This window comes from Mauremys reevesii, linkage group 4, assembly GCF_016161935.1.
Source record: "Mauremys reevesii isolate NIE-2019 linkage group 4, ASM1616193v1, whole genome shotgun sequence".
Classification (NCBI taxonomy): domain Eukaryota; kingdom Metazoa; phylum Chordata; order Testudines; family Geoemydidae; genus Mauremys; species Mauremys reevesii.
Genome location: NC_052626.1, coordinates 15,623,499 through 15,651,319, shown reverse-complemented (window position 1 = coordinate 15,651,319; position 27,821 = coordinate 15,623,499). Strand labels below are relative to the sequence as shown.

General features: G+C 42.7%; 1 protein-coding gene across 15 annotated transcripts in view; it reads right to left on the bottom strand.

Annotated features, from left to right (window-relative positions):
- SYNE2 (spectrin repeat containing nuclear envelope protein 2) overlaps nt 1-27,821 on the bottom strand; it is a 260,416-nt gene that overhangs the window by 163,515 nt on the left and 69,080 nt on the right. For 13 of the 15 annotated variants that reach the window (XM_039534632.1, XM_039534633.1, XM_039534634.1 and 10 more), the window contains 19 exons: nt 27,419-27,606; nt 27,077-27,241; nt 26,546-26,701; nt 25,106-25,279; nt 22,680-22,838; nt 22,242-22,415; nt 19,795-19,929; nt 19,489-19,644; nt 19,344-19,394; nt 17,865-18,082; nt 17,507-17,582; nt 16,011-16,129; nt 15,253-15,376; nt 12,896-13,053; nt 11,627-11,774; nt 9,710-10,317; nt 4,900-5,079; nt 3,920-4,070; nt 35-193 (listed from right to left, as the gene is read on the bottom strand). In XM_039534632.1, coding sequence (XP_039390566.1) covers nt 35-193; nt 3,920-4,070; nt 4,900-5,079; nt 9,710-10,317; nt 11,627-11,774; nt 12,896-13,053; nt 15,253-15,376; nt 16,011-16,129; nt 17,507-17,582; nt 17,865-18,082; nt 19,344-19,394; nt 19,489-19,644; nt 19,795-19,929; nt 22,242-22,415; nt 22,680-22,838; nt 25,106-25,279; nt 26,546-26,701; nt 27,077-27,241; nt 27,419-27,606 — 3,299 coding nt within the window. The remainder of the gene's footprint in view (nt 1-34; nt 194-3,919; nt 4,071-4,899; nt 5,080-9,709; nt 10,318-11,626; nt 11,775-12,895; nt 13,054-15,252; nt 15,377-16,010; nt 16,130-17,506; nt 17,583-17,864; nt 18,083-19,343; nt 19,395-19,488; nt 19,645-19,794; nt 19,930-22,241; nt 22,416-22,679; nt 22,839-25,105; nt 25,280-26,545; nt 26,702-27,076; nt 27,242-27,418; nt 27,607-27,821) is intronic. The other 2 variants (XM_039534638.1, XM_039534644.1) reach the window with 2 other exon arrangements.

Sequence of the window (27,821 nt, the reverse complement as noted above, 5' to 3'; positions counted from 1 at the left end):
ATAAGACCTCGTTGATAATTTACTTTTTACATACATCCAGCCATCTGTCCACAATAATGTCAGCCTCATTCTGAAAGGGAGGCTCCTCGAAACTTCTCATTTTATTGATTTGGAAGTGGAGGTTTTTGCAGATCTGATTTATTTTGTCTACATCTTCAGAGCGATCGTTAAATTCTTCTTTAACCGCTTCAATCTGTGAAAAAGAAAGAATGTATATTTGAAAGCACGTGTCCTGCATTTGGTCAAAACTCTTGTTTATCCACCAAATCTTTTTCTTTTTCTGGTTAACTATCATGCTGTTCTTTTCAATTGAGAAACACAGCAGCATGACCCAAAATAATCCATTTTATCTAATACAGTGAGACTAAGAATCCATCCTCTGTCATTATATCCCATTGTCTGTACTACTGATCTGAACATTCCACCTGTCACTCTAACTACATCATGATACAGACTGTAAATTGCTAAATGAGGAATAGGAATATTGGTTTACAAATAAGTTTCTGGCTTATGAGACCCAAACAATTTGCCTCAAACAAATTAATATCCACAGACATCAAAAGTGAATTACATCCATATACAGTTTCAGATACCGAATGAAACAATATCTGTATAACAATAATCTGATTCACACCAAGCTCTGAGTGATATAATTTGTGATTCTGATTCTCAGTTTTATCACTGCATGTTCCTAAAAATAGGAACTGCCAAAATAAATTCACATTGGTTTAAACAGCATACTGCCATTCATTTTAATTTTTATTTAAATCCTAAAACAATTTCTTAGTGTACGAATATAATATCAGTGCATATTTATAAACAACATTTAAAAATGAAGGAAATGAAATACTGACCTCTAGTGTTTGGCAATTTGACATTAATGGATCTATCTTTTTTCTCCAGACAATGTTCTCTTAGGATATGTCTACACTGCAATGTAATCCCATGGTTTGAACTCAGGCTCAAACCTAACCCCCCCTTCCATTTACATACAAATCGCACTAACCCAAGGCTCGGACCCAGGACCTCATGAGACGGAGGTTCCAAGCCTGAGTCAAGCTAAATCCCAGAGTTCAAGCCCTATTGTTCTGCAACGTAGGTGCAGTCTCGTGCTCTGGGAGTCTGCCAAAAGAATCCCATAGGCCAACTTTCTTTGTCCTCTGGATAGTCTAATTTGAGGGACAGTCCAGTTTTCCAACACTGCACCACAAACAAAGAGCTAGAGCGGCCAAATTTGGGTGGATGCTAGGAAGTCTGGGATATGGGTGGTTGGACTCCGGCCCACATAATGCAGTGTACACGAGAGCCCCAGGGTTCAACAATTCCTAACCTGAGGTTACAATGAGTGTAGGGGGGTGGGGAGATAGCTCAGTGGTTTGAGCATTGGCCTGCTAAACCCAGGGTTATGAGTTCAATCCTTGAGGGGGCCACTTAGGGAGCTGGGGCAAAAATTGGTCCTGCTAGTGAAGGCAGGGGGCTGGACTCAATGACCTTTCAAGGTCCCTTCCAGTTCTAGGAGATTGGTATAGCTCCACTTATTACCTTACCTAGACACTCAAGTCCTAGGTTAACAAACTCAGGGTCCAATAACTCAAGTTCTACTAACCCTGGGCTTACATTGCAGTGTAGACATATTATAGATGCAGCCGGCCACTGAGAAAGAGGTGGGGGGAAGGTCTTGCGGCCCAGAATGAGAACAGACTTTCTGTCCTATATTTGATGGGAAAGTAACTGTAACAGCGCACTGGTACCTGAGTGCATACACATGTCCTGGTGCATCTGTTACAGGCTCCAGCCCTCTAAAGCTGGAAGTTGTAGTCATAAGGCACATGATTATGAACAAGCATGTGACCTAGAGAAAACCAGACAGAAGGCTCGCCACCTAGGCCTGGTGGATGGTCTGGTAGAGACTGGGGATCAGGCAAATCCCAGTGTGGGGCTGCTATGTAGTAGCAAGCCAGAGGGCTGAAAGATTACAGACCCGAGAGAGGTCACCAAGAGGAGAGAAAGTACTAATCCCAAAGGGGTGTATAGAGGCTGGAGTGCCTGCAGCCCATGGGGAGGAACTGCTTGTACTTATTGAGTGTAATAAATCAGACCCCCCAAGCGAGGGGATGTTACCTGAACTACATAGGTTTGTGTGCCTAACAGGGGAAACTAAAGCACCGGACATGTGACCCAGTGGAGAAAGATAATTCTAGTATAGAAACAATAGCACCAATAATATGTGAATTATTTGAGAGATTCTGAGGTTGGATGTCCCCTTAATCCTTTATCCAGTTATGAAGTGCCTGTAGGCAAGAAGTGTGGTCCTATAGACCAAGCACTAGGCAGGGATTCAGGAGACCTGGGTTCTATTCCCAGCTCTGCCACTGGCCTGCTGGGTGACTTTGGGCAAGTCACTTCACTGCTCTGTGCCTCAGTTTACCCCTTTGTAAAATGGGGATAATGATACTGACCTCCTTTGTAAAGCACTTAGAGATCTACTGATGAAAAGTGCTTTGTAAGAGTTAGGGGGGAGGGATAGCTCAGTGGTTTGAGCATTAGCCTGCTAAATCCAGGGTTGTAAGCTCAATCCTTGAGGGGACCACTTAGGGATCTGGGGCAAAAATCAATACTTGGTCCTGCTAGTGAAGGCAGGGGGCTGGACTCAATGACCTTTCAAGGTCCCTTCCAGTTCTAGGAGATAGGTATATCTCCAATTATTATATAGGCATGATTATTGCTCTATGCATGCAGTGAACATTAATGGTGCTGAAAGGCATGCACTTGCACTCAAAAAAGATATTTTCAAAGTCTGTTGAACACCAAAAGGACCACTTGGGAGTGACCACTTATTCCCTATAAAATCAGTCATAACTTTTGCAATGGTATCAGCTGATGCCTACATTACTGTGAACACTTAACAGTTAGCAGATACCATATCTAATAGATGGTGGCTCCTGAGACTGAAGTTCTCATAGATGGGGTTTATCCTCCATACTGCGTGTGAGCCAGGAGGAGAAAGGGGAGAAATATGAAATCCTGGATTCTGTTAGTGCAAATGCCCTCCTCACCCCCACAATCAAATCTGGAGATGGCTGCAAGGACACCTTCCTCAGCTCCTGCCTCCGCAGCAGCTTCAAAGTGCTGTCCACACAGCTATTTTTAGAGCACTAACCCGAGCTGGGAGGCTTGCTCCCGCAAGCTGTGTAGACACACCCTTAGAGGTACAGCCCAAAAACTCACCCAAGGTGTTCCAGGTATTCCTCTGAGCAAGGAAGGAAAGTGCTTATCTGAGTGATATGCAAGGATTGTAATTTTGATCTTCTGTTAGAGTACAAAGTCACACCAGAAACTTCTCTGAAGCAAGAAGCCCACAATTATGACATTTAATATTATGTTCATTGTATGTTGTCTACTGTGCTACTGTGTTATCAAAGGAAAAAGGGTCTGTCTTTATATATCTCAGCTATTTAAAATGTCCTCTTATTAAATAACTAAACTTGCTTTGCTTGTGTATTTAAAAATTGTGCAATAAAAAAGCCTCTAATATATAAAAATGGTGGAAAGTTGGGAGAATATTTTAAAATAGCATGGCTGAAATCCCACTGACATCACTGGAAGTTTTGTCTTCAATGTGGTCAGTATTTCACCCTCTCTCTTTATTACATTGTTATTTTTTTTTTAAATCTCACACGTTGAAAGTGAGCTTAGTTTACTGTGTAAAGTTAGAGATGAGCCTAACACAAAAATCTGGTTCTGAACATACTCTGAAATAGCTTGGAGCCGAAACCAGAGTCAAGTCTCAACTTTGCAGCTCAATCCTACATCTATAATGAAATGAACAACAGCTCACATCTGAACTCCCTCAAATTTTGGAAAGATCAGATCTGGATTTAAACTTTCCAGGTACACCCTTTACCTCTACAGAACTCACCTTTGCTATCATCCTCTGCAGATTGTCTTTCCCCATGTAAGAAGTCTGCTGTGAGAGGACACTTTCTTGTTTCTGGATCATGCTCGTCAAACTATTTTTGCAGCTTTGATACTGCTTCAGGAGCTCCACCACCCTCACACACTGCTCCTGGCTATTCAAAGGCAGAATTATTTACTATACATGTATAAAGGAACAGCTTCAATCCCTCCTCTCTTCCACACGTAAAAGTGACATAATATTAATAACTTACATTTATATTGCACCTTTCATTCTGAAGGATCATTTCACCCACCAGTGGGATGAAACCCAACAGCTATTTAACTGCATACAGCAAAATTTCACCACAGTTTAGGGCAAGAAATTAAAAATATTATCTCCAACTGAAACTGAAGGAGGAACTCAGTACACAAAATGTAATTATGCAAACTGAAATTTAAGCAGGCCATTCGTATTAATTTACAGTAACTTCCACAGGACCTTTAGGGTGGTATTTTCAAAGCTGCCTAGGGGATTTGGATGCGGCATCTAAATCCTGTAGGCAGCTTTGAAAATACCATCCTTACTGTTTAGGATCTCAGTCTGGTATCTCATCTAAATGTTCAGACCTTCTGTGGCACAATGCCCCTTTCCTCATACTGGAGCACTAGTTAAGTATAGACTTAGAGGGAAGCGTCATCTCTTGACTCACCATCACTTCCATCAGGAGCTAGGTGTTTCTTAAGCATTCCCTCATCCAAGTATTCACCATGTTCCATACTTAGCTTGATATATGATAGGGTTACAGGATTGCAATAATAATACAATATGTTTTTAAATGTGAATTTTTGCCTAGTTCTAGTACTACGACAGCAACATTTTCTTTTTTCTAAGTATATTATTTACTTTCAAGTATCTCTGTTTAAGGCCCTTTTTCCGTTTGATTTTATGAGAGATGTTATTACTCATATGACCTGCTTAAAATTTTCATTCTTTCTCCTTACCATTCAGCAAGTGACAGTTTTGTATCCTCCCACAACCTTTCTGTAATTGTGCACTGTTCATCTGCTTCTTCTCCTTTTGTCTCTTCAATCTGTAGAAACTTGTTAGCAATTTCTCGTATGGATTTCATTTCAATAGCATAGCAACCCAATTCCTGTTCCAATTCAGTTAATGATTTTATCCTTTATCAGAAAAGAAATAAAATATAGCCCTATATTAAAACAGATCATAGATTTTTTTTTCAAATGTAAGTATGAGGTTTCTTTGAAAGTTTTTCATGAATGGCACACATTGACTAACCTAACATTAAATGGGAAAGAACCTTATTAATGCAGAGTTAAGGCTGCCCAGTGATAGCTCCTGCCCTTCCAGAATGTCAAGTTCAGCATTAACTCAAACTTCTGAAAAGCAGGAAATACAGAGTTAAGATAAATGCCTATGCAACCTTAACTCTGCCCCACTGGAGCTGGCAATAGCCACTGGGGATTATCTGCATGCACTCCAGTTTCCTCTGTTAGGTGTAGTTGTTTTGGAGGGTGGAAAAATAAGTTGGAGTAGGTTGGAGAAGCTGTGATTTGATTTAAGAACTGAGTCTGAGTCCCCCCATATTTGTTATCAAAGGAAAAAGGTGCAAGTGGACCTTGATGTGCCGTCTACATCATTTCAATACAGAATCACATATGTTGTCTCAATAGCAGGGCACTGGGGCTTCTTGCTGGGGGTAATGTCAGTAGTGAGGTGGAATATGAAAGCAGTCTGTGGATTTAACCATGGGTAAGGGAAAGTATAGGTTTAGGTATATTCTGTGTGCAAGTGTGGAGGGTTTCTAAAAGGGTATGAAGTGATTGTTAAAGTTTGTAAGTCTGTCGAGGACAGCGCAGGCGCAGTGTTTGAGCCCAGGGCAAATACATTACAGTGAAAGTACATTACTCTGCCCATTACAGTGAAAAGGCAGAGTGTGAGTGTGGTGTGTTGTGGGGCATGGCTCAAAGAGGGCAGAGTTAAGGTTGTGTGGTTGTTTACCTTAACTCTGCAGTTTCTGGTTTTCAGATGTGTGAATTACACTGAACTCCACGTTCTGAAGGGCACAAGCTATCACTAGGCAGCCTTAATTCTGCATTAAAACAGTTTTTTGCCGTTTAATTTCCTACTTTTTTTTAAAGAGAAAGATAAATGTTTGTTGGTAGGAGTGATCATTTAGATAGTTGTAGGTCTCACCTATGTGCACAGTTGATGTTTGCTACTGTGGATAGGAAATAACCAAAAGACTTAGCTTTTATATAGTGCTTTCCCTCAGCGGAATTCAACAAACTTTTCATCATTACCCTCATTTTACAGACAGGAAACCAAGACGCAGAGAGTGAAGTGACTTGCCCAAGTCACTCAACAGGCCAGTGGCAAAGCTAGGAATAGTCCTGTCTCTCCATGAGGCCACACGATTGCTATGTGATTCTTCAGTGCTCCTCCCATTCCTGTACATTTTGTTATAGTGGAATGGGGATAATGGTCATGCTTTGAGATGTTAGCCATATGTGACGGGCGTGAGTGAGTGAGTGAGTTACTAACAGGGCTGGTGGGAGAAATCTCACCTATGGGCTATGTCCCAAAACGTGAACAATTTTATTATATGGTTGTTACGGTAACTTTAAGCATGTAAGAGAAGACTGGCGTGTCTCTCTCCTGCACACCCCCAGAATACAAGAAGGGTTTAGGGAGTGGGGGCTAACATACCCCCAGAAAGGCAAGACCCCTCGACAACCTGGCTCAAATGCGAGGAGGCAAAGAAGGGGAGGTAAGACTCCAATAAATGAGCAGGAGCCCCCAGATCTTGGCACACACATGGCAGACATGGAGTGCGGTTCAGACACCAACAATGGGGGCCGAGACTCCCAGATCACATCGGATGGGTAGGGAGAGGGGCTCAGACCCCCCAGAAAAGCAAACCCCCATCTCATCACGTGGATCACATGGGTGGAGTGAGGGGGTGAGGGTCAGACCCCCACAGATGGGCAGGGGCCCTCAGATTCTGGCACACACATGGAGGCAGAGAGTGGGGCTCAGATATCACTGGAGAGCAAAGAATCCCAGATCCCAGCTCACATGCGGCGGGTGGGGGGCAGGGAGATGGGCTCAGATCCCACAGCGCCACTGGGCCCCCCCCAGTTCCTGGCACACACATAGCGGGCAGGGGGTTAAGGCACCCCTGGGGGGCAGGAACCGCCAGCTCCTAAAGTGGGGGCAGGAAAGGAGCTCAGACACCCCTGGAAAAGCAAGCCTGGCTCACATGGGGAGAGCAGGGATGGGGGCCAGACCCCCACAGATAGGCCGAGGTCCCATATACTGGCCAACTCACAGGGGGGCAGAGAGTGGGGCTCAGACAGGGACCCCCAGATTCCAGCTCACATGGGGGAGTAGGGAGAGGGGCTCAGACTCTCCCCCTCCAATTCTGACGCGCACACACACACACACACACACACACACAGCAGGGGAGAATCTCGGGCTGACAGGCAGGCCTGCCACTATTGTCCCCCAGGTCCTCTGACACTCAACCTGCTCCCCTTCCCTTCACCTGGGCCCCCCAACCCCTCTCATCTTCCATACCACCCATCCTCATTTATCCCTATCCACTTGATGCTGCTCCAACCTCCTATTGCCCCTATTTCCCCCACTCTTCCACCCCTAAAATGCCCCTCCCCTGTCAGCAATCATTTGCATATCTAAATTTTAAAAAAAGTTACTGGATTTCTAGGCATACCGCAGTGACAGATTTCAGCAACAGCCTCCCAACCTTTTCCATATTTCAGACCAAGGTGGGACTCCATCTGATGCTAGCTAGGTTCAAAGGTCAGGTTCAAAGGACTACTGCTCATCCCCTTGAGGTCTGCAGCTAGTGTGAAACTTTGCAGGCTCTGCATTCCTCTGTCCCCGCATGCTCAATATCATCAATTTGACACGAGAATTAGTGCAGGATGCTTGTGACAAGCCAAACTGGAGAAGGAAAATCCTTTTAATTTGATTTCCCCCCAAAGGACGGGTGGGTGCATGCCCTCTGTTGGAGTGACCCTTGAGCACTGGACACCCTTGTGCGATGATCAGAGCCCTTGTCTGATCTCTATCTGTGACCCAAAATAGCTTTGCAAGAATCTCTCAATTTTAAAAAAAGATGTTTTTTTCCAGGAGCTCTTTCTCAGGACCCGCTTGGTGAAATGGCCCCAAATTTGGGTCACTAGCAGAACCCCGTGAAGTACTGGTGCTAGTCCATTGGAAACCCTAAACAGGAATATTTTGCCCACACACACACACACACAACACATACTAATAATAGGAGACCCCTTTGATCCGTTCGGGGTCCTAAGTAATTGCTTACATGTACCTCGTTGCAGTGGCACAGCTGTACTGATACAGCTGCACCACTGAAGAGCATCAGGTGAAGACACTCTATGGCGATGGAAGAAAGCTCTCCCAACAGCATTAAAAAAAACACCTCTCCAAGTGGCATAACTTATGTCGGTGTAACATATGTCGCTCAGGGGGGTGGAATATTCACATCCCTGAGCGACGTAAGTTTTCCCAACGTATGCTGTAGAGGAGACATAGACCCAGCCCTGGTCTACACTAAGGGGGGGCGGGGTTGACCTAAGATATGCAACTTTGCGTAGATGAAGTCGGCGTATCTTAGGTCGACTTACGTGGCCGTGAGGACGGTGGCGAGTCAACCGCTGCTGCTCCCCTGTCGACTCCACTTCTGCCTCTCACGAGCTGGAGTTCTGGAGTCAACGGGGAGCACGTTCGGGGATCGATTTATCTACGTCTAGATGAGACGGGATAAATCAATCCCTGATAGATCGATCTCTACCCGCCGATCTGGCGGGTAGTGAAGACCTGCCCTCAGTCTGCTTATGCCTAGCGCCGGTGACCCCTGAAGCACTCCAAATTTCAAGGCAATCCAAGTAACACTGTAGATTTCAGAACATTTAGAAAAGTCGAGCTCTAAACAGAAAGCTGGCCTTAACTTTAATTGTAGAAGGGTCAGATCCTCAACTGGTGTAATCTGGCACAGTTCTTCAGTGGAGCTGTAACAATTTACACCATCTGAGGATCTAATCCAAAATTTCACAGGCCAATAGGTTCTATATTAATGTAGCTAATTATAGTGCCTTCGACTACTGAGTGACACTCTGGCCAATTTAAAATCTCAGTTAAGGTGCCCTATTCAATGAAAAGCGTGGCAATGTATGGATTTCATGAATAAAGCAATGGATATAAATTAGTATTGATCAAAATGTATCAAATCCCTGTGTGATACATGGTGAATGAATTTTCCTGAAGGGGAGAAGAGACCCACCTCAAATATATAAATGCCATAAGTTAATAGGAGAAGATGCGGATCATTTTAGAAAAATTCTCAGTTTGCTGTATGTGATATGCACTGACTTTTGACACACAAAGTTTCTACAAAATATGTATCACCGTTTAGCAATATATTGTATAACTCTACTTGGCAGCATTTGTAAATTGCAAACTCACTGCTAACAGAGGTGGTCATTATAGCTAATGATTCAACCCTCCCAACTCCCTCAAGCAGACAAAGTGTAGCAGCATGGGGTTAAAGAAGTAATATCATGGAGAAGACTTTTTAAACAATGCCGTCCCTGATCCAACACGACAATCAGTTGACTTCAATGGGACTATGCTGTAAAGTTACACACAAGTTTATGTGCTTTGCTGGATTGGAGCCATAGAGACCAGACCAACAGAACTTATTGAAATTATTAACTAAGGATTTAAAAAAGCTCCAATAAACACACTCACCTTTGTTGAACAGCAGGAATTGTTGGGTCCTTCAAGCCTATTTTATTAATCTTATCGTGTAGATCTTGAACATTTTTTAAGAGTTCGTTATTTCTTGTGGAAAAAATCTCCTGTAACTCATTTTCTTGGATGAGTTCCTGCTTACTCAAATGGGCAAAAGTCTTGTTTGCCTTTTCAGATAAAGCCGCAATGAGTTTTTCACAGCAAGTCTTTCCCCCGCATTCAGCATCTTCCAAGTAGATATCAACCATCTGCAAGCGCTCATCCAAACATTTAGCCTTTTCTTTCATCAGAGAAACTTCTTGCTGCACAGCTTCTTTTGATGTGTTTCCTTGCACCGCAGGTTTGTCAGAAATTGAAGAGTCCGTTGCATGCTCAATAGAAAGTTTAACTCTTCTCAATGAGGCCAGAAAAGCTTCTAGTTCTTTGAGGACCATTTCACTGGCCTGCATTTTATGATTCATTTCTTCAAACTGCCTTTTATATTTAAGCATAATCTCACGTGCTGCTTGCAAATCTATTAGGTTAAATTCATCTCCTGTTGAGCTGTCTAGGTTTTCCAGTTGTTTGCATAATTCAATCTGATTTACTATACAGCTCTGGACCTTCTGAAATTGAGAGAACCACAGCAGGTTTAGCAAAGTGAAAGAGAAATTGTATCTCATATTCCAAGCAAAACATAGAGCTGGGAAAAAAATGAGCCCCAGGCCCAGCCAATCAGCTAAAAAGAAGCTGTAATGGTGATCGGCTCTCGGTTGCATTGCATGCTCTGCAGGTGAGTCCCTCCCGACCCACACAGGGAGTGGGGGAGAGGGAAAGAGCAGCGACTGACAGGGGGAAGGGGAAAGAGGAGTGAACGGGGGTGGGCCCTCAGGAGGAAGGGGTGGGGCAGGGGCAGGACCTCGGGGAAAGAGGCAGGGCAGGAGTGGGGTCTCGGGGAACAAGGTGGGGCAGGGGCAGGACCTCGGGGGAAAGGGGCAGGGGAGGTTCTGGCACTCCTGCTGGAGTGTCCAGTTTTTATATATTACAAAGTTGGCAGCCCTACGCGGGGAGTCTTCTACTTTCTCTAAAAGTAAAATGCGGGTGTGCTGAGAAATCCCGCTGCAGAGTCTGTTACTTGGTTACAGTATCATGCACTCCCTGAAGAACAAAACAGTAAAACAGAGAGTCCACAGCTTTGGTGGCATGCAGCAGCTACCTCGAGAGCTTGAGACAACTGGAGTCAGTTTCAGAGCCTCGGCAATTGGACTGTATGGTCCCCACTGCCAAGAAGGAGGTCAGACATAGGGTCTGCACCCAGAAGTCCAGTGCCAGAGAGACAGTATCTAAACTCTGCTCAGCCTTAGCAAGCAGAGGCCATGTGGGACCCAAGATACTGTAGCCTGGTGAGTGCCCAGCAGGGGGAACTTCTCAGGGTTGTAATAATAGTCTACTGAAATATTCTGCAATCTGAATTACACCACATAGTAGGTTGACTCTAAGAATCTTTGGGGAGCTGGTTTTGGATGGTAAGATCCACAGAAAAGGCTACTGATCATGCTTGCAGCAGCAGGAGCTTCCTCATCTCAGAAAGCCTGATACTAAACAGCTAGATTGGGACCAATGCCATTTTGGACGAAAAAAAGACAATTATGAGGAAGGACTATTTGTGACTCCATTTTGAATGGGTACCATTGGTGTACACTTGGGTATGACTGTTGTATAGCAATGTTATTCGGAAAGAAGAGGGCAGCATGTTGTTAAAGGTCAGAAGGGTCAAAAAAAAACCCTCAGGCTACTGGAAGCTATTCCCAAATCCCTGAGTGAGAAGTCCCATGCAGTTATCCAGCTCTTGCATGTACAAATGCCTATTTTTGCAGAGTTTCACCTTGTACTCACATTTGAAAACTGAGATGTGGCCTCTGTGTTTTTCCTTACCTTCAGTTCTCCATAAATGAGATCAATATTTGTCAGAGTAAATTGCTGAATGTCCTTTCTGTGGAGTTGCTCGTTTGAGTCACATAGAAGAATGAATTCATTTTCTATTGGCGAAACAATTTCCAAAGCAATCTTTAAAGACTTCATTCTACAAGAAAGGTAAATAAACATGAACAGGAGAAGCTGGCAAGAAAAGACCCTGCACATATTTCAGGGCAAAAACCAAAAATTAACTATTAGACTTTGGGAGCAATTCACTGATGTCAACAGAAGTTTTACCACAGACTTAAATAGGAGCAGGCCCAATTCCAAACATTTTAACTCAACGGTTGAAAAAAATTGTGCTAGAAAACTTGGGGATACTATAAAGTGGTCTTATAAAGTAGAAGTATTTTTTCACACAACGCACACTCAGCCTGGGGAACTCCTTGCCAGAGGACGTTGTGAAGGCCAAATCTATAACAGGGTTCAAAAAAGAACTAGATAAGTTCATGGAGGATAGGTCCATCAGTGGCTATTAGCCAAGATGGACAGGGATAGTGTGTTTCTAGCCTCTGTTTGCCAGAACCTGGGAATGGGTGACAGGGAATGGATCACTTTCTGATGACCTGTTCTGTTCATTCCCTCTGGGGCACCTGGCATTGGCCCCTGTCAGAAGACAGGATACTGGGCTAGATGGACCTTTGGTCTGACCCAGTATGGCCAGTCTTATGTTCTTATAAAATGGAGATTTGTTTACTATGGTTCTTAGTGTAAGTATCTCTAATTGCCTGTGGTATATTATATGAAGCATATACAGCAGGGGTTCTCAAACTTCATTGCACCGCAACCCCCCTTCTGACAATAAAGTTACTACATGACCCCTGGGGGTGGGGGTCGGAGCCTGAGCCCTGCTGCTCCGGGTGGAGGGAGAGGGGGCTGCAGCCCGAACTCCATTGCCCAAGGTGGAGGTGGAGCTTAGGCTTCAGCCCTGGGTCCCAGCAAGTCTAATGCTGGTCCTAGCAACCCCATTAAAATGGGGTTATGACCTACTTTGGGGTCCCGACCCACAGTTTGAGAACCGCTAACATATAGCATAAGATACTCCATAAAAATACATTAAGATCATGTTAAGTTTGTGTGTTTAAATTGAAAAATGCCAGGGTTCGAGCAGAACATACAATTCTAACTATGCCTTACAATGCAAAATGTATACTATACAATACACTCTTTAATTGTATGATGACATACTATTTCTCAAATAACACAAAGTACAATGATATTTTATACCTGGCATTTAGAATAATCTGAAGTTCACTCCACTCTCTGTTAAGTCTGTTTTGTGTTTCAGAGATAACAGGCTTCCCTGTGTCATCCATAAGATTTTCTAGTTTAGATGCAATAATTTCAAACTGTGTCCAACAAGAATTAGCTTTACTCTCTATGCCCTAAAAGAAAATACATATATTTAATTAATTCAAAAGGCATCATATTGTGCAAACAGACTGGTCAATTTTGAAAATTACCTTTAGAAGAGTTATTATAGGAATTGTCAATTTTCCATGTCGGGTGCCTCAGGCTTTTTTGTTGTTTGTTTGTTTTTTGTTTTTTAAGTTTCAGCCATTTTTCAGAACAAGATTAGGGAAAAAATTACATAGTTCTATCTATGTTTACAAAAAATCTTATACCAATTTCACTGAGAAGCTCCAGTGCCTCCAAGCTTTGTAGCAAGGATTTGAAATTTTACAGGAGGGTCAGATGTGTCTTCTACCATCCCTTTGAAAAGTCACCCAAATTTGGCCAATTTATAATCCTTTGAACTAGCTTGGTTTTCACATACTCAGTAGAGACTTGTTAGAGTTCAGCACCTAAATTCTCCAAAGATTTTGTCTGCAGTAAGTATGCTTCACACCCTCACAGCTCCTAGATGTGATTGGACTGTGCATGTGCCATGCTCATAGAGTGACTGAAAATGCTCCAGCCCAGGGTGCAGGGGCTGAATACAATTTTCCTTGCAATTGTTCCTCCTGGTTGCCAGGGGCAAGTGTGGCACCAAGTGGAATTGAGAGCAAGGAAACTCTCCTGTGCTCTTAGTGCCCAGGCATCAGAGAGGAAGAGTAATATTACTCCTGGGGGAATTCTGTGCTACTGCGTGCGCACATAATTAATAAGCCATGCATATTTTTAATTTTTTTGCACAGAAAAAATCTTCTACTCAAATATTGCTGCAGTTCTGCCTTTTTCCCACCAGAGGGCACTGTAGTGCTTGCACAGAGCAGCAGCTCCCAGCCAGCTAGGGAAAAGAAAGAGCCTGCCTTCTTTGCAGAGCCTGTCAGGCAAGGTCAGGAGACAGGGGCTATAGCGAGACAGACAGCGTGGGCTGTTGGGGGGGGTCAGACAGCGGCTCATTAGGGCTAGTGGGTGAGAACAGACTGGGGCAGGGGCTGAATGGGAGTGGAGACACAGGGCCACAAGGGGAAGGGAGGTGCAGGGCCACATGGTGATGGGAGAGAGCATGCAGAGCTACATAGGGACAGGGGGTGGCTGAATGAGAGCACAGACACACATGGGGAAAGGGGGCGGGGGTACAGGGACACACAGGGTCAGGGGAGGGGGTGCAGGGCCACATGATGGGGGGAGTGGATGTCTGAGTGGGGGTTAAGGGACACATGGGGACAGGAGCAGATGTGCCTGACTGAATGGGAGAGGCTAGGGGTCAGCTAGGGTCTGCATGGGGGAAGCTCCCTAACAATCGCTCCCTGACACCCCCCCCCAAAAAAAAACCCTGTTCCATACTTTTCCCACCCATACCCAACAACCCTCAAAGTTCACACCCAAGCGCCTTCCCAGCAATTTATTTCCCTCTCCCTCAGCTCCTCCATTATCCCTGACTCCCCCAAGCCTTTGCACTGCTTCTGAGGACACAGGAAATACGGTTCTGTACTGTAGTTTAAATGAATTAATACTCAGAGTTCTGTATTAATATGCCTAGTAAAGAATCTATTTGTCAAAAAACATTTCCTGAATCTTTTTTGTTGTCTATATTGTTACAGACATACTTGCTGACAGGTATTTTGAAATAAATGACCAAAAATAATTGAAGCTGGTGTGATTATATTGTGTTATTTTGACAAATAAAATATGCAGAATTTTGCAGAGTTTTAAAATATTGTGCACAGAATTTTTAATTTTTGTTGCAGAGTTTCCCCAGGAGTAAAATATGGAGGAGCAATTGACTTTGCAACTTCAATGTTCTTTTAACATAGTTTTTTGTGTGTAGTATATTTAGAGCATGACAAAATAATGTTTATAATAATTGTTTACAAACAATTCAGATCCTCTCAAACTACAATAGTGCTGGAGTAATTTTGCACACAATGGTCCAAACTCTCCTCTCAGCTACACCGGCACAACTCCACTGCCGTGTAAGGCCTCAATCTCGCAAAGAGCTGAGCCTTCCTATGACTGTTGAATGTCTTCAACTCCCACTGAAGCCAGCAGCAGTTGGGGACACGGATTACCCCTCAGCAGTATGCTCAGTACCTTGAAAAAGAGGGCCTCAAAAGAGAGTAATTTAACCCCCTCTTCCTAACATATCATATAAATTGTAGACAAGCAACATATTCTTCAGAATGATTGATATTTACCTGTAGATCTAGCAGCTTATTCTGAAGGCATGAGGTGTCTTTTATTTCATCAGTAAAAGGAGACTCTACTTCATCTTTGATTCTTTGTAAATGAAGTTCGAGATTACTCCTCTGTGTTTCAAAGCTAGGAAAAGATGCAATAGTTCTTAGACAGTATCAACTTTACTTTAATAGAAGACAGGAAAGGAAAAATAATTGGGGTTGTGACTTGCTGAACAATTACTTTAATTGCCATTACTTTAATGGCAATTAAAGTAAATTCAGCAATTTGCTCATGTAATTGGTTTTTTTACCTAAATTCCAAATGTTACATGAATAAGCATTTGTGTTTAAAATGGAGTAATTGCTCACCTAGCTACCTGATTTGTGTGTGCAAATTCTAATTTCAGGCTCAAACATGGGTTTTTTGTGTGTAAAAACCATGAATTTCTGGAAATTTGGCCCAGAATGTTTGGCTTCATCATATTCAGGCACATACACACACCCAAAAGCAAAGCTTCCTCTAACTAAGGAAGAGTGAAAAGCAGAAAAATCACTAAATCTGCTAGTTTCCTTGTTATAGAGATCTAATTTACATTTAGAGACTACTGTGAGTGACTGTATAGTAAGATAGATAGTTAAACAAAATTTAGAAGAATAAGTAGAGAACAAAATTCAGCATAGCAAAAATAGTCCAGATATATGAAATTCCCAATTTACTTGTAACTTTTAATATGGTATTATCTCTCAATGTACGTATTTTGCCATTTAAAAATTACCTCTCTAATAAAGTCTCTAAGGGCAAATCACTGTCTTTCTCAAACTTCTTTGTACAGCTTTCACCATTCTGTTGTTTCACGTCTGATTCCAAAATTACACCTGAAGCTGGTCCTGATGCCTAATCAAATATAAAAATCAGTTATGTTGATAACTGCATTACCTTATATCTACGCATTCAACAAAGATCAGAAGACATACATACACTGCAGAAAGAAACAATCACTTCTTCATGCGAAACACACCCAATTTCTGAAAGAAGCAGCTGTTTATGAACATGAGATTCGCTTAAACTAGATTATTAAGTAAAATTATAAAATTATGAAATACACCTCTTTCCATGGACTATAAACATGACACTTGAGCCATCAGCAAAGCAGCAGATTCCATCACTATACAATGGACAGTATTTGTAGCACAGCGTGAGAGAGCTTCCTCATCACAGTAGTGCATACTACAACCTCAACTACCTTAACAGATGTTTCCTCTATATCCTCAGCCATTGGTGCTAATACAATGGAGACACAAGCTGAACTCTGTGTAGATCACCAGCATGTTTTTGGATGTCTTGCTGATGAATACTGTGCTGCCTATGTACATCTCAGGTCACATGAATTGTAGTCCTTTTGGACCACACTCTAAACATGGGGAGGGATAGCTCAGTGGTTTGAGCATTGGCCTGCTAAAACTCAGGGTTGTGAGCTCAATCCTTGAGGGAGCCACTTAGGGATCTGGGGCAAAAAATCAGTACTTGGTCCTGCTAGTGAAGGCAGGGGGCTGGACTCACTGACCTTTTGAGGTCCCTTCCAGTTCTAGAAGATAGGTATATATCTCCAATTATTATAACAAGACCTCTTCCTCTATGGCATTCCACTCCCAGTAAACAGTTGTATCCCTCTATATTAGCAATTGTTTAATAAAGCTATACATATTCTTTTATTTTAGTATTTCCGTAGAAGTGAACCCCTCCAGCATTTTTCATCTCTATATCCCCTCCTATTTTTGTTCACATCTTTTGGCTACTGAGGGGCCCAAAACTGAATGTCGTATTCTAAGTGTGTTTCCTCCAGTGCTAGAGGCTGACATTCACCCCATCAAGAAGGGCAATACAAGGACTTGAGCCTTATTTTGAGAACTTAAGTGGGCCTTGAGCTGGCCCTTTGCACAGGAATGACTTCCACTCAGAGAGAGGAACTAGACTGTAAGTTCTCTGGGGCAGAGACTGTCTTTTCAATAAGAATTTGTACATGGTGAGCAAAATGAGGTCCTGAGCTTTGACTGGAGTGCCTGAGTCCCACTGGGATATAGACAGACATAATAATTGCTCCCCATTTGACCGGGATCCACTCTAGATAAACCAATATTTGCTAATGGTATGTCTTTGGCCATCTGTCTTGGATGGGTTAGACACAACAAATCCTGCATCTTCACAGGGGGCAGAGTAGATGACCCTTGCAGTTCCTTCTAACCCAATGAGTCTATGATCTGAATTCCATACCTCCTGAGTTGAAAGTATATCAACTGATTGGGAAGATGTTTCCTTTTCTCCATTCTCAGGAGCAAGTATAGAGCCCCTAAGGTTTAAAAGAAATTTCAGCTTAATAATAACAGCAGCAACTATAGTGAATACAAAGAAAAAACATTGCAATCATGCAGTATATATCAAAAGACAAAAACAAATACTGCAGCTCTGCCAAAGATTAATCTAACATGACATAGACTAGTTCATTAAAATATTTTAAAAGAACAATTACACGAGAAAATATACTCCAGCTTACAATCCTGCAACAGCAGGAGGACGATCTAGATGTCTTAGTTTTATGGAGCTATGATACATTGTCCTGCAAAATATTCACCCTTGTTTAGATGCCTGGCCACCTCCAACGTGGGACAGCAGAGTTACGTAAACATCTGCAGCACATTTTTGAAGTTCTTCTTGCTTTTGTTCACACTCTGCAACTAGTGTCTTAGTTTCTGGGTGAGTTTCTTCTGCAGTCAATCTTTCACACATTCCTTTAAGAACTTGTAGGCAATTGTTTAGTTCCCTCAGGCTGCCTTCAGGAGAAAAAAAAGCCTAAATGAAGAAACAAACACATGATAAATTATAACAATGTGGTTATTTTCATATTTATTTATTTTCATTGTTCTATTTAGTGTTCGTCATGTAAATGCACTTTCAACTGAGGCTCTCAAACCGCTTTGAAAACATAAATTAACTCTCACAAAATCCCTCTGATGCAGGCAAGTGTTGGCCCCAATTTTACACCTGAGTAAAGGCACAAAAAGGTTAAAGACCAGATTCTTAAAGGTAATCAGGCACTTAACCCCCACTCAAATTAATAAAAGTTAGGTGCCTAAATATATTTTTAAATCTGGGCCTAAATGATTACCTGATCATATTCTAACCAGAGCAAAGAACAGAAACCAGGAGTCCTGACTTGCAGACCCCAGCTCTAACCAACAGACCAATACTTCCTCACTTAATATCTTTGCAATGTGAAATTTTCCCTGTCTTACATGGGTCTTTTCTTCTTTATTCCAATTTTAGCTACCAATTCTGCTCCCACTGAAGTCAATAGCAAATCTCCCACTGACTTCAGGGACAGCTGGACTGAGACATTTCCCCAAAATATTCTCCATCACTCTCTCCCCCCTGTAAGAAGCAACTACAATGAAAGAAATGATACTCTACTCTCTTGGCCAATATGAGAGGAATAGAATGCATCTGGTATACATGCTTGTTTCTCTTTATGCTTTTATATACGTGTGCTGTTTTTCTTCACATAGAAACACCTTGGGTGAAATCCTGACCCAGTTACGGTTAATGGCAAAACTCATATTGACTTTACTGAGGCCAGGAGTTCACACCTAGAATCCCTGTAAGAAATAAATATAGGCAGATCTTGGGGAATACAGTGACGGCCAGGTTCACCTAAGGTGAAAAGAAAATTCAAGAAGAGATGACCGAGAAAGAGACATGAGTAAAAATGTTAAATGTAAACCAAAGTTTATTACACACTGTGTGAAATTTACCCCTGGGCAGAGGACTAGGACGGGCCTATGAACCAGTAAAGCACCACTTAAGGTTACGTGACTAGTTTGTGTGCAACACAAACAAGGAGTTAAACTGGGGCTTCTGTACAACCATTATGGGTAGAGTCAGCTCTATGGATAGGACCTTAGCCATGCAACTACTGCATTGCATGGCAGCTACAGTGCACATCAAGTTTGTTTTTTCAATTATTACATTTTGAGTAAATAAGGATTAAAAATAAAACCACCTGTAAGAGATGATTATAAAGTAAGGTATAAACTGAAAAAATTTAGCATCCTACTGGCAAGGAGGTGTCTCTTTGAAAGCCTGCTTCCTGCAATGATGGAACAGTCTGAAGTTAGAAAGAAAATTAAATGAAAAATGCAGAAGGATATACAATACAGTCACCAAGCAGAGAAGTTGAGGATAGCATTTTTATACAGTACCTCGTGTTCTTTTATAAGTCCCTTGGTTTTACCCATGCTAAGGAGTTTCTTCTCTTTATTTATTTGCTTATTGAGTTTTGAAAAAGTTGCATTAAATTTCCCTATTTCAATTTCCATTATGAACTGAATACATGATATGATTTCACGATGAACTGCCTGCAAAGTACAGAAAGCACTGTCTCAGTGTGATGGTGACAATGGGCTACAAAGCAAATTAAAACCTCTATTCTGTAACAAAAATTTGTTTTTCAAGAGACCAGGCCTGATAAGAAAAAGCAACTCATTCTCTTATGTATATTTTCTCACCTCCCATCTTTCACGAACATCTTTGCATCTTTCCTCCACTGCTAACTTTTCATGAGCTGGTGAAATATTTTTCAATTGTTCAGCTGCTTTCAAAAAATTTTCAAGAATTCTTGTGTTCAAAATGCTAAAAGCTTCCTGAAAAAAACAAAACAGACGTGATCTTCACTTATGTATATCATAAAACAATTTCATTATCATATCAAAACTATACAATAATGAATGACAAGGTACTTATTATTGGGCTGCAATGGCAAAAGGCCAGATTGTCCCAGGCCCTTGTGTGGACGCATAGGCAGGCCAGAGCACAATTGCACTTCTGCACTTTCTGTGCCTGAAAAAGGGCCAAGGACAACTGCAGCCCCTGCACTTGGGAAAGTGCAGGTACAGCTCCCACAACACCTCTCGCGGGAACATTTTGTATCAAGGGGGAGTGGACAAAGTGGATCAGTGGCTATTCTCCCTCCCTATGCCCAGAAAATGGGGCACACTTCCTATATGTTATAGGAAGCATGGAAGGGGTCTGTGTCTCTGTGACTGCACTGGCCCTGAGGGGGTTAAAACCAGCCTAGGGAGGCTGAGCAACAGGCAGTCAAAGGAGGGGCTGCAGGGGAAATAGCCAATTAGGGTGGGGACTGCAGACAATTACAGCAGCAGATGGACTAGCCAATCAGGGCCCAGTCGGCCCATATAAAAGGAAGCTGCAGACCAGAGGGAGTTAGTCTGCTGCAGGGAGCCCTAGGGAGAAGACTGGCTTCCTAGAGGGTTACAGCAGGACCAGCACCTGGGGAAGGGCAGGTGCTAGCAGGGTCTGGGGAGCAAAGGGGGTTGGATAGGCATGGGAGTCCCAGGGGGCCTGTCAGGGAGTGGGAGTGTGGCTAGGGGTCAGGGTAGTCAGGGGACAGGGAGCAGGGTGGGTTGGATAGGCATGGGAGTCCCGGGCGGCCTGTCAGGGGATGGGGGTGTGGATAGGGGTCAGGGTAGTCAGGGGACAGGGAGCAGGGGGGTTGGATAGGCGTGGGAGTCCTGAAGGCCCTGTCAGGGGGTGGGGGTATGGATAGGGGTGGGGGCAGTCAGGGGACGGGGGATTGGATAGGGGGTGGGGTCACGGGGGTCCCGGAAGTGGGCAGTCAGGGGACAAGGAGCAGGGGAGGTTGGATGGGTTGGGAGTTCAGAGGGGGGCAGTCAGGGGGCAGGAAGTGGGAGGGGGCGGATAGGGGTGAGGGCACAGCCTTCCCTACCCGCCCCTCTGTACAGTTTCACAACTCTGATGTGAGGGCCAAAAAGTTTGCCCATCTCTGCAATAAAGGATGAGACCAAAGGCTTTTAACTAGCCATGAAACACGACTGTGGTTCACAGCTTTACATTCTTGAGTGCTTATAGTTGCCTGGCTATGGGAGTGATGGAGCCATATAAGAAGACAGATAGTATATAGAATAGCTTATATAAACAAGGAGGTTGAATTACAGTAGCTTTGAGAACTTTCAATTTCCTTTTATATAAATCTCCATCATAACACCCCCATATGATTATAAACATAATCTAAACTAGGTTTTACTTCCCTTCAAACCATGTCAAAGCTACGTGCAAAAAGTTACTTGTGTGTCTGATGGCCACTTAGTCAGTCAGCTTTCAAAGTTTTGCACTTACAACTAATAGCCAGATGTTTAATAGGGCATTGCTGGAAAAGGAGAGACCTCCTAGCATTAGTGACATGAAGAAACAAAGTTCAGGATATCCTTTCAATGGAAAAAACAGCCTTATTTTAAGATCAAGATTTTATAATGTGTAGTTACCATTTTGGGGATTTAAACAAAATACACCCAGATAATGATAACATAAAAATCCAGGTTGTGAGTAAGATTTCTTAATATTTCTACAGAAAGTTCAGGTATGTTAATAATGATAAAATAAAAAGTTTTAAACAAAAGTTGTAAGAACTGCCAAGAAATATGTGCTTTTTTCCACATCAGTGTAAAACAGAGGTCCCCAGACTGTGGGGTGCGTCCACCTGTGGAGGCACAGAGGAATGTTTGCGAGGGCATGATGGGGGCAAGGAGGCAGTGCCACCCAGGCCCCACTGCACTCCCAGCTCTGCTCTGGCCCCACCTCCAGCCCTGGCACCAGCTCCTGGTCCCATGCCCCGCCCCACCCCGGGCCCCCAACCGTGGCTCCACACCTGGCCCCAGACCTGCCCCCAGCTGCGGCCCCAGCCTCAGCCCCCTTACCCATGTCTGCGTTTGCCCACCCCAGGAACTGCAGCCACACTCCCAGCCTCGGCTTGGAGTGGGGGGGGGCGCACATGGGAAAGGGAGGGATGACCCTGAAAAATTTGGGGACCACTTGTGTAAGATGATTTTTTTAGTCACAAAATCTCACTATGAAATAATGTGCTCTGACAGTCAAAAGCTTCATATGACACAGGTAGGAAGTAAATATTTGAACCCACCTCATTTTTTGAAATGTGCTCATCAGGGCTCACTTTTTGGCTAATGAGCTGCACAGCTTTTAAAATAGATGTTTCAAGCTCCTTCTGGGATTTTTCAAAATTGATCATGACCTCCTTTTTTGACAGAGTCTCTTCAGATTTGGGTGAGACAAGGTCTAGGTTATTCATGGCAGCCTAGGAAGAAAGATAATTTTGAGAGTGTGCATGAGTATCGTTAAAACAATTAAAATATTCTTTTTTAACATGAGTCAAGTTTCTCAGCTTTGGATATTAATTTCAAAGTCTTTTCTCCTTTTGCACCTGACAAGAGAAGAGTCGCTCAAATATTTTAAAAATATTTATATTTTACATGGACCCTAAAAGACGTTTTTCTAACTATTTAATACTACAGATAAGGATATCTGTGTACTGAATATGATAGTGATAGGGAACAGAGACCTGGAGTCTCTCTCTGACTTCTTTAATTCGTGTCTGTAGCCCAGCTGTCTCAAAATCCGTGAGGGACACCTGGCCTGAAATATTACGTGTCAAAACTTGCAAGATTTCTTCTGCTGCAGCAACTTGTTCTTGGCACAAGGTCCTTCTGGCAATTAGGATCTGTGTAGATGAAACACAACAGATGTCTTCAATATTAAATATTATTATTTATATCATTTAACTTTAGGAACTGAATTGAAAGGCAAGGATTGACTGAAAAAGTAGGCAATATTTGGTTATATATGGACCATGCTTTGCAATTACAGGTCATTATCTTGTAGTCCAAAGTATCAACATCTGGGTGGGGGAGAGTTTGGCACCAACCAAAAAAGAAAGCAGAGAAAACAATTTGTCAAGCCATCTAATTCCATTGTGATGGGGTGTCCACCCCACACAAGACCTAAAGGGGTTAAGGTGGCTAGGTAGGCCAATTAACATCCAGGCTGCACATGAAAGAAGAGCCAGGGAGCAGGGATTAATTAGAGGAGGCTCAGCTGGATGGGAACAGGAGGCGACTGTGTAAAGCCTAGGAGCTGAGAGCACCTGGAGGCTCAGGGAAGTAGTCTGCAGTCATTCCCTGGGAGAAGGGAGTTGTGCGGCTGGCAACCCCAGAGTGTGGGGAGAGCCAGAAAGACAGCGAAGGCTCAGGGACAAAGCAGCAAGGCAGACCTTGGCTGCTGAAGAGAGGGCCCCTGAGCTGGAACCTGGGGTAGAGGGCGGCCCGGGTTCCCCTACCAGCCACTGGGGAAGTGGAGATCGGACTGCCTGGGATAGTTCGTGCTGAAAGACTTCGATACCCCGGAAAGTGAGGACCATAGTGACCTGCCTGGAAGGCCAAGTGACGAAGAGGAAGCTGCAGCTCCTGGAGCAAGAGGGTCCTCAGGGTGGAGAGAATGCCAGAGGAGGGCACAGCACCCGGAAGGTGCTAATCCCTAAAGTGGCCAGGAGGAGACGCCCTAGCAGTGAGTGGACCCTGTGACATCCATACGCATATTTGACTTGTACTTAACTTCTGTGATTGTACTTGCTATCACTACATTATATGTTACTTTAAAATAGCAGGTTGGGCAAAGAAATATATCTTTAAAATATGCTTGCATACATACAACCTAGTAACTGAATATATAAAGCACACACTTGCACGTGCATTGTCTGATCATGAAAATGTGTACACACAGCGGTAACTGTATCATGTGAATAGTCCCCATTGAAGTAAACAGGAAGTCTCATATAAGCAAATTTATTTGTGTGTATATTTGCTTGCAGAACAGAGCCTCAAATGTGCACTCCACTGTTTAGAAAACATGCTTGGATATTTTGAAAGCACAGCTTACACCGCTGGGTTTGGATATTTATCACTGTGTGTCTTTATGAGAGCTCTTCTGATTTATGAATATTCACCTCATTTTCAAACTATCCATTACCATTCCTCTGATCTATGCTTTATTAAAAATTTCTCTCTATTATGTACTGCAAGTGAAGCAAGGACTTGATCTTGTATACTCATGGGGGACATTATGTTACAATCTTATTGAAACACAACTCATAGAAATTTAAGAGCATTTTTTGTCACTTTCACATTTTTAACAAGCAAATGTCACACTGAGAATGAGATTTAGTTTATATACATGCACACACGTTCTGAAAGTTCATGTACATTCTTTTAACATGCCCATACCTCCTAATACTGTAGACTTTACCCAGAGCAGGAGTGCACAATCTCTAAGTAAAATAACCCTGAGACTAAAAACAAAGATCTTTGCAACTACACTGAGGACTCCTTCCTTCTTTACAGAGTGGATGTTTGAATCAATTTCCCACAGGGTCAGATGCACAAAGTACACAGCAGGCAGCTGATTCACACCCCTGCCAGAGATCTACAGGTCCCCTTTCCAGCCAAGGAGGACTGATGGGATAAAGTGCTTCCTCCCCAGGGGATAAATGCATTGCCTCTGCAGTAAATATTATCACCAGCATTCCTCACACTCTCACTGCATTAATTTCCAGGGTATTAGTCAGCAGGGAGTGTGCTGGATTACTGAGGGGGCGGGAGCACCTTTATCACACAACTGTAACCAGTTGAAGAATGGGACTGAGATTCTTCTTTAGACTGTGATTGTAATCCGGGAGTGCTAATGTCTGGGGGGAAAAGCAGTTACCATGATGAGATACTCAGGACTCTGACAGGAGCCATCCTTAAAAATAATGTTAGACAACTAACCTAGTCCTAGTAACACTGCAGCACCTCCTTCCCTTACTTAGCCATTTATTAATACAAAATCAATCCTAATTCCTGCTTCATTTAACACAAGCTATTGAATTCATAACTCAGGTCTGAGAATCTGATGAATGGGTAGATATTTTAAACTTTAGATTTGCATTTCTACCTGTAAAGATTGTTCTGTTGAGCTTCCAACGCATTCTTCGTTTTTGATCGTCTCAAGAAGGCATTCAGTTTCTGTGGCCCAGTTTTCTACTCCTTTGAGAAGCTCTTCAATTTTCTCCACTCTGGGCAGAAGCTCAGTGGCCTGTTCAGTTACATCTGCATTCTTTTCTCTAACCTGAGAACACAGAACACTTAGACTCTTAGCAAAGTTAGTATTTGTAAAATGCTCAGAATTTCTTCCCCCCCCCTCCCTACATTTCCAGCATTTACCCAGCTTATGGGCCACTTTCTGGCTTTCGCTCTGTGACCCAAGAACTTCTTAATGCCAACTGACAAGGGAGCGCAATGGGGTTACAGGGATCTTCTGATTCTGGTATACACTTTCTGATTCACCAAAGAATGACATGTGAGGTCTCAAATGAAAGGTGGTGTCACTCTGGTCATCAATATCACTGTGAAATGTATGTACAGGTGTTGTGTATAAACTGAAAACATGTTCTTAAAGTCTGTATCTAGGTACTAGTCACCAGAAAAGGTAAAACACAGTTTTTCTGTCAGACAGGCTACCTGTTTACACGTAAATTGAGTATTTTCTTGTTCAGAGCGGATCCCCTCACCAGTCTGAACTGAATGCAAATGAAGGATTGTAAGAAAGAACTTCAGAAAGAATCTAACAGGAAAAGAAACGGGACGGGAGAAGAGAATCTTATCTTGAGTGTGGGAAAGCACATTTGTTTCATGAAAGAGGGGTCTCAACCAGGCTTGGCTGAGAATTCTGGAGAGAACTTTGGTTCAGATACTCTCTTGTCTAAAGAAGAGTAACTTGTCAGTTAAGTATAGGCTCTAGAAAGAATGTTATGATTTTGTTTAATATGTACCCATTTGTTTCCAATAGTCTTACTCACTATTACTTGAATCTCTATTCTGTGATAAACTTATTCTTGTTTTCACTATAATTATATCTAAGTGCTGTGGTGATAAGCAAAGTGCTGGTCCTGACTTGAATCTTACAGGCCGGTGAGTTCTGTTCCTGTGGGAATGGCAGGCCTGTAATTCTGTAAGTGTTCTGGGGAACAGAGGCTGAACACTGCAGAGAAGTCTGAGTACTCAGGGGTTACTGTGTGCCTATCGCTACCTGTACAGAGAGAGCGAGGCCTGTGGACACCTGGAAGGCCATGCTTGTACTGCCACATACCGTTTCAGGGAGCTGATCTATAGCAGGCAGAGACAAGACTACTTCTCACTAAGAAGAGGAAGTGGTGAGGTGCCTCACCGCCCTGGGTATCCCTGGGACCATCACATACACCCTGAGGAGCATGGGTGGAAGCTGAGACAGAAGTGGCGATGCAGTACCCAAAAGGGTGGGGCTGTATATTCAATAGATAAAACTACCCAAATTTAAGTGCTGATATTTGGTTTAGAATATAGGAGAACTCTTTACCTCTGCATTCTGAATGTGTTTCTTACTAGCCTCCGTTGATATATCTGCTGTAACACTGGGTGCATTTGGCACTGCCTCAGCAGGAGTCTGAGAATTTCCATTACTGTCAACAACTGACTTCTTTTGCTCTTCTTGCATTCTCAGTAATCTCATCTCCTGTGAAAATGGTGCATGGCATTTTTACTATCATTTATTGACACAACAGTATGATTAATAAATACACTTTTTCTGGGCTCATCTAGAAAACTGAAACAAGGGGCGCTCATATAGTCTCAGCCATATACACCATTGCATTCAGTGCTAACAGAGTTCTAAAGGACTTTTACACAAAGAGGCAGTGAGAGTTACAGCTGGGAACCTGTGTGTATTGCCTGCTTTACCTGCTCCAAAATGGAGAACACTGAATTGTATGAAAGATTATTGATCTGTAAATAACAATTGATAATTATACTGTTAAAAATACAGCTGTGCTTTTGAAATCTACATAACAAAATGATCACATGAAAAGAAAACGGAGCTGCGGTTACTTACAAACTGTGTTCTCTTTATAAATTTAGCCCATCTTGTGTTCAGTTTTTTCAGTTCTTTAGAAATAGCTGATCCCACTTGCTCATTGCTGACTTCAATTAAGAAGTTTCCAGCTTCATTTAAGGAACCATGCACTGAGTTCCAGTCTGCCAGAATCTCAGTGGGGACCTATAGAGATGCATTGAAAGGATTAAAGACCACACCCATGCAGTTCTTTAATATATTTCCCAAAACAATAATAATAATTTGGACTTATAGTGCTTTTCATTCATAGACTTCAAAGTGCTTTAAAAAGGTGAACAAGTATCTTTATGCTTAATCACAAAGAGGCAGTCAATCAAATACCTTTTTAGGATGTCCTTTTCGTGTTTCGTCCAACCATGTCTTCAGTAAATGAATGTTCTCCATATAAGTAGCCCAAGAACATAGAACTTTTTGTAGGACAGTGTTTACATTGTAAATATATTCTCTGCACATTGAAATCTTAGAGTCTACCATCTTAAATAGTTTACAAGTGTCTGGAGGATCACCAACTAGAATATTAAATACATGATAAAACAAATGTTAGAAATAGACACTGATTCACATTAATAATTTCAAAATAATATTAAGCATATTTCTCAATTGCTTGGAAACTGACAAAATAGAGAAGTGAATCCTTCCTCCTCTGGCTGCTGAAGGGGAATATCATTAACTGTTTGGAAAAAACATAAACCAACTAAACAAAACCAACATTCTGCAGAAAATA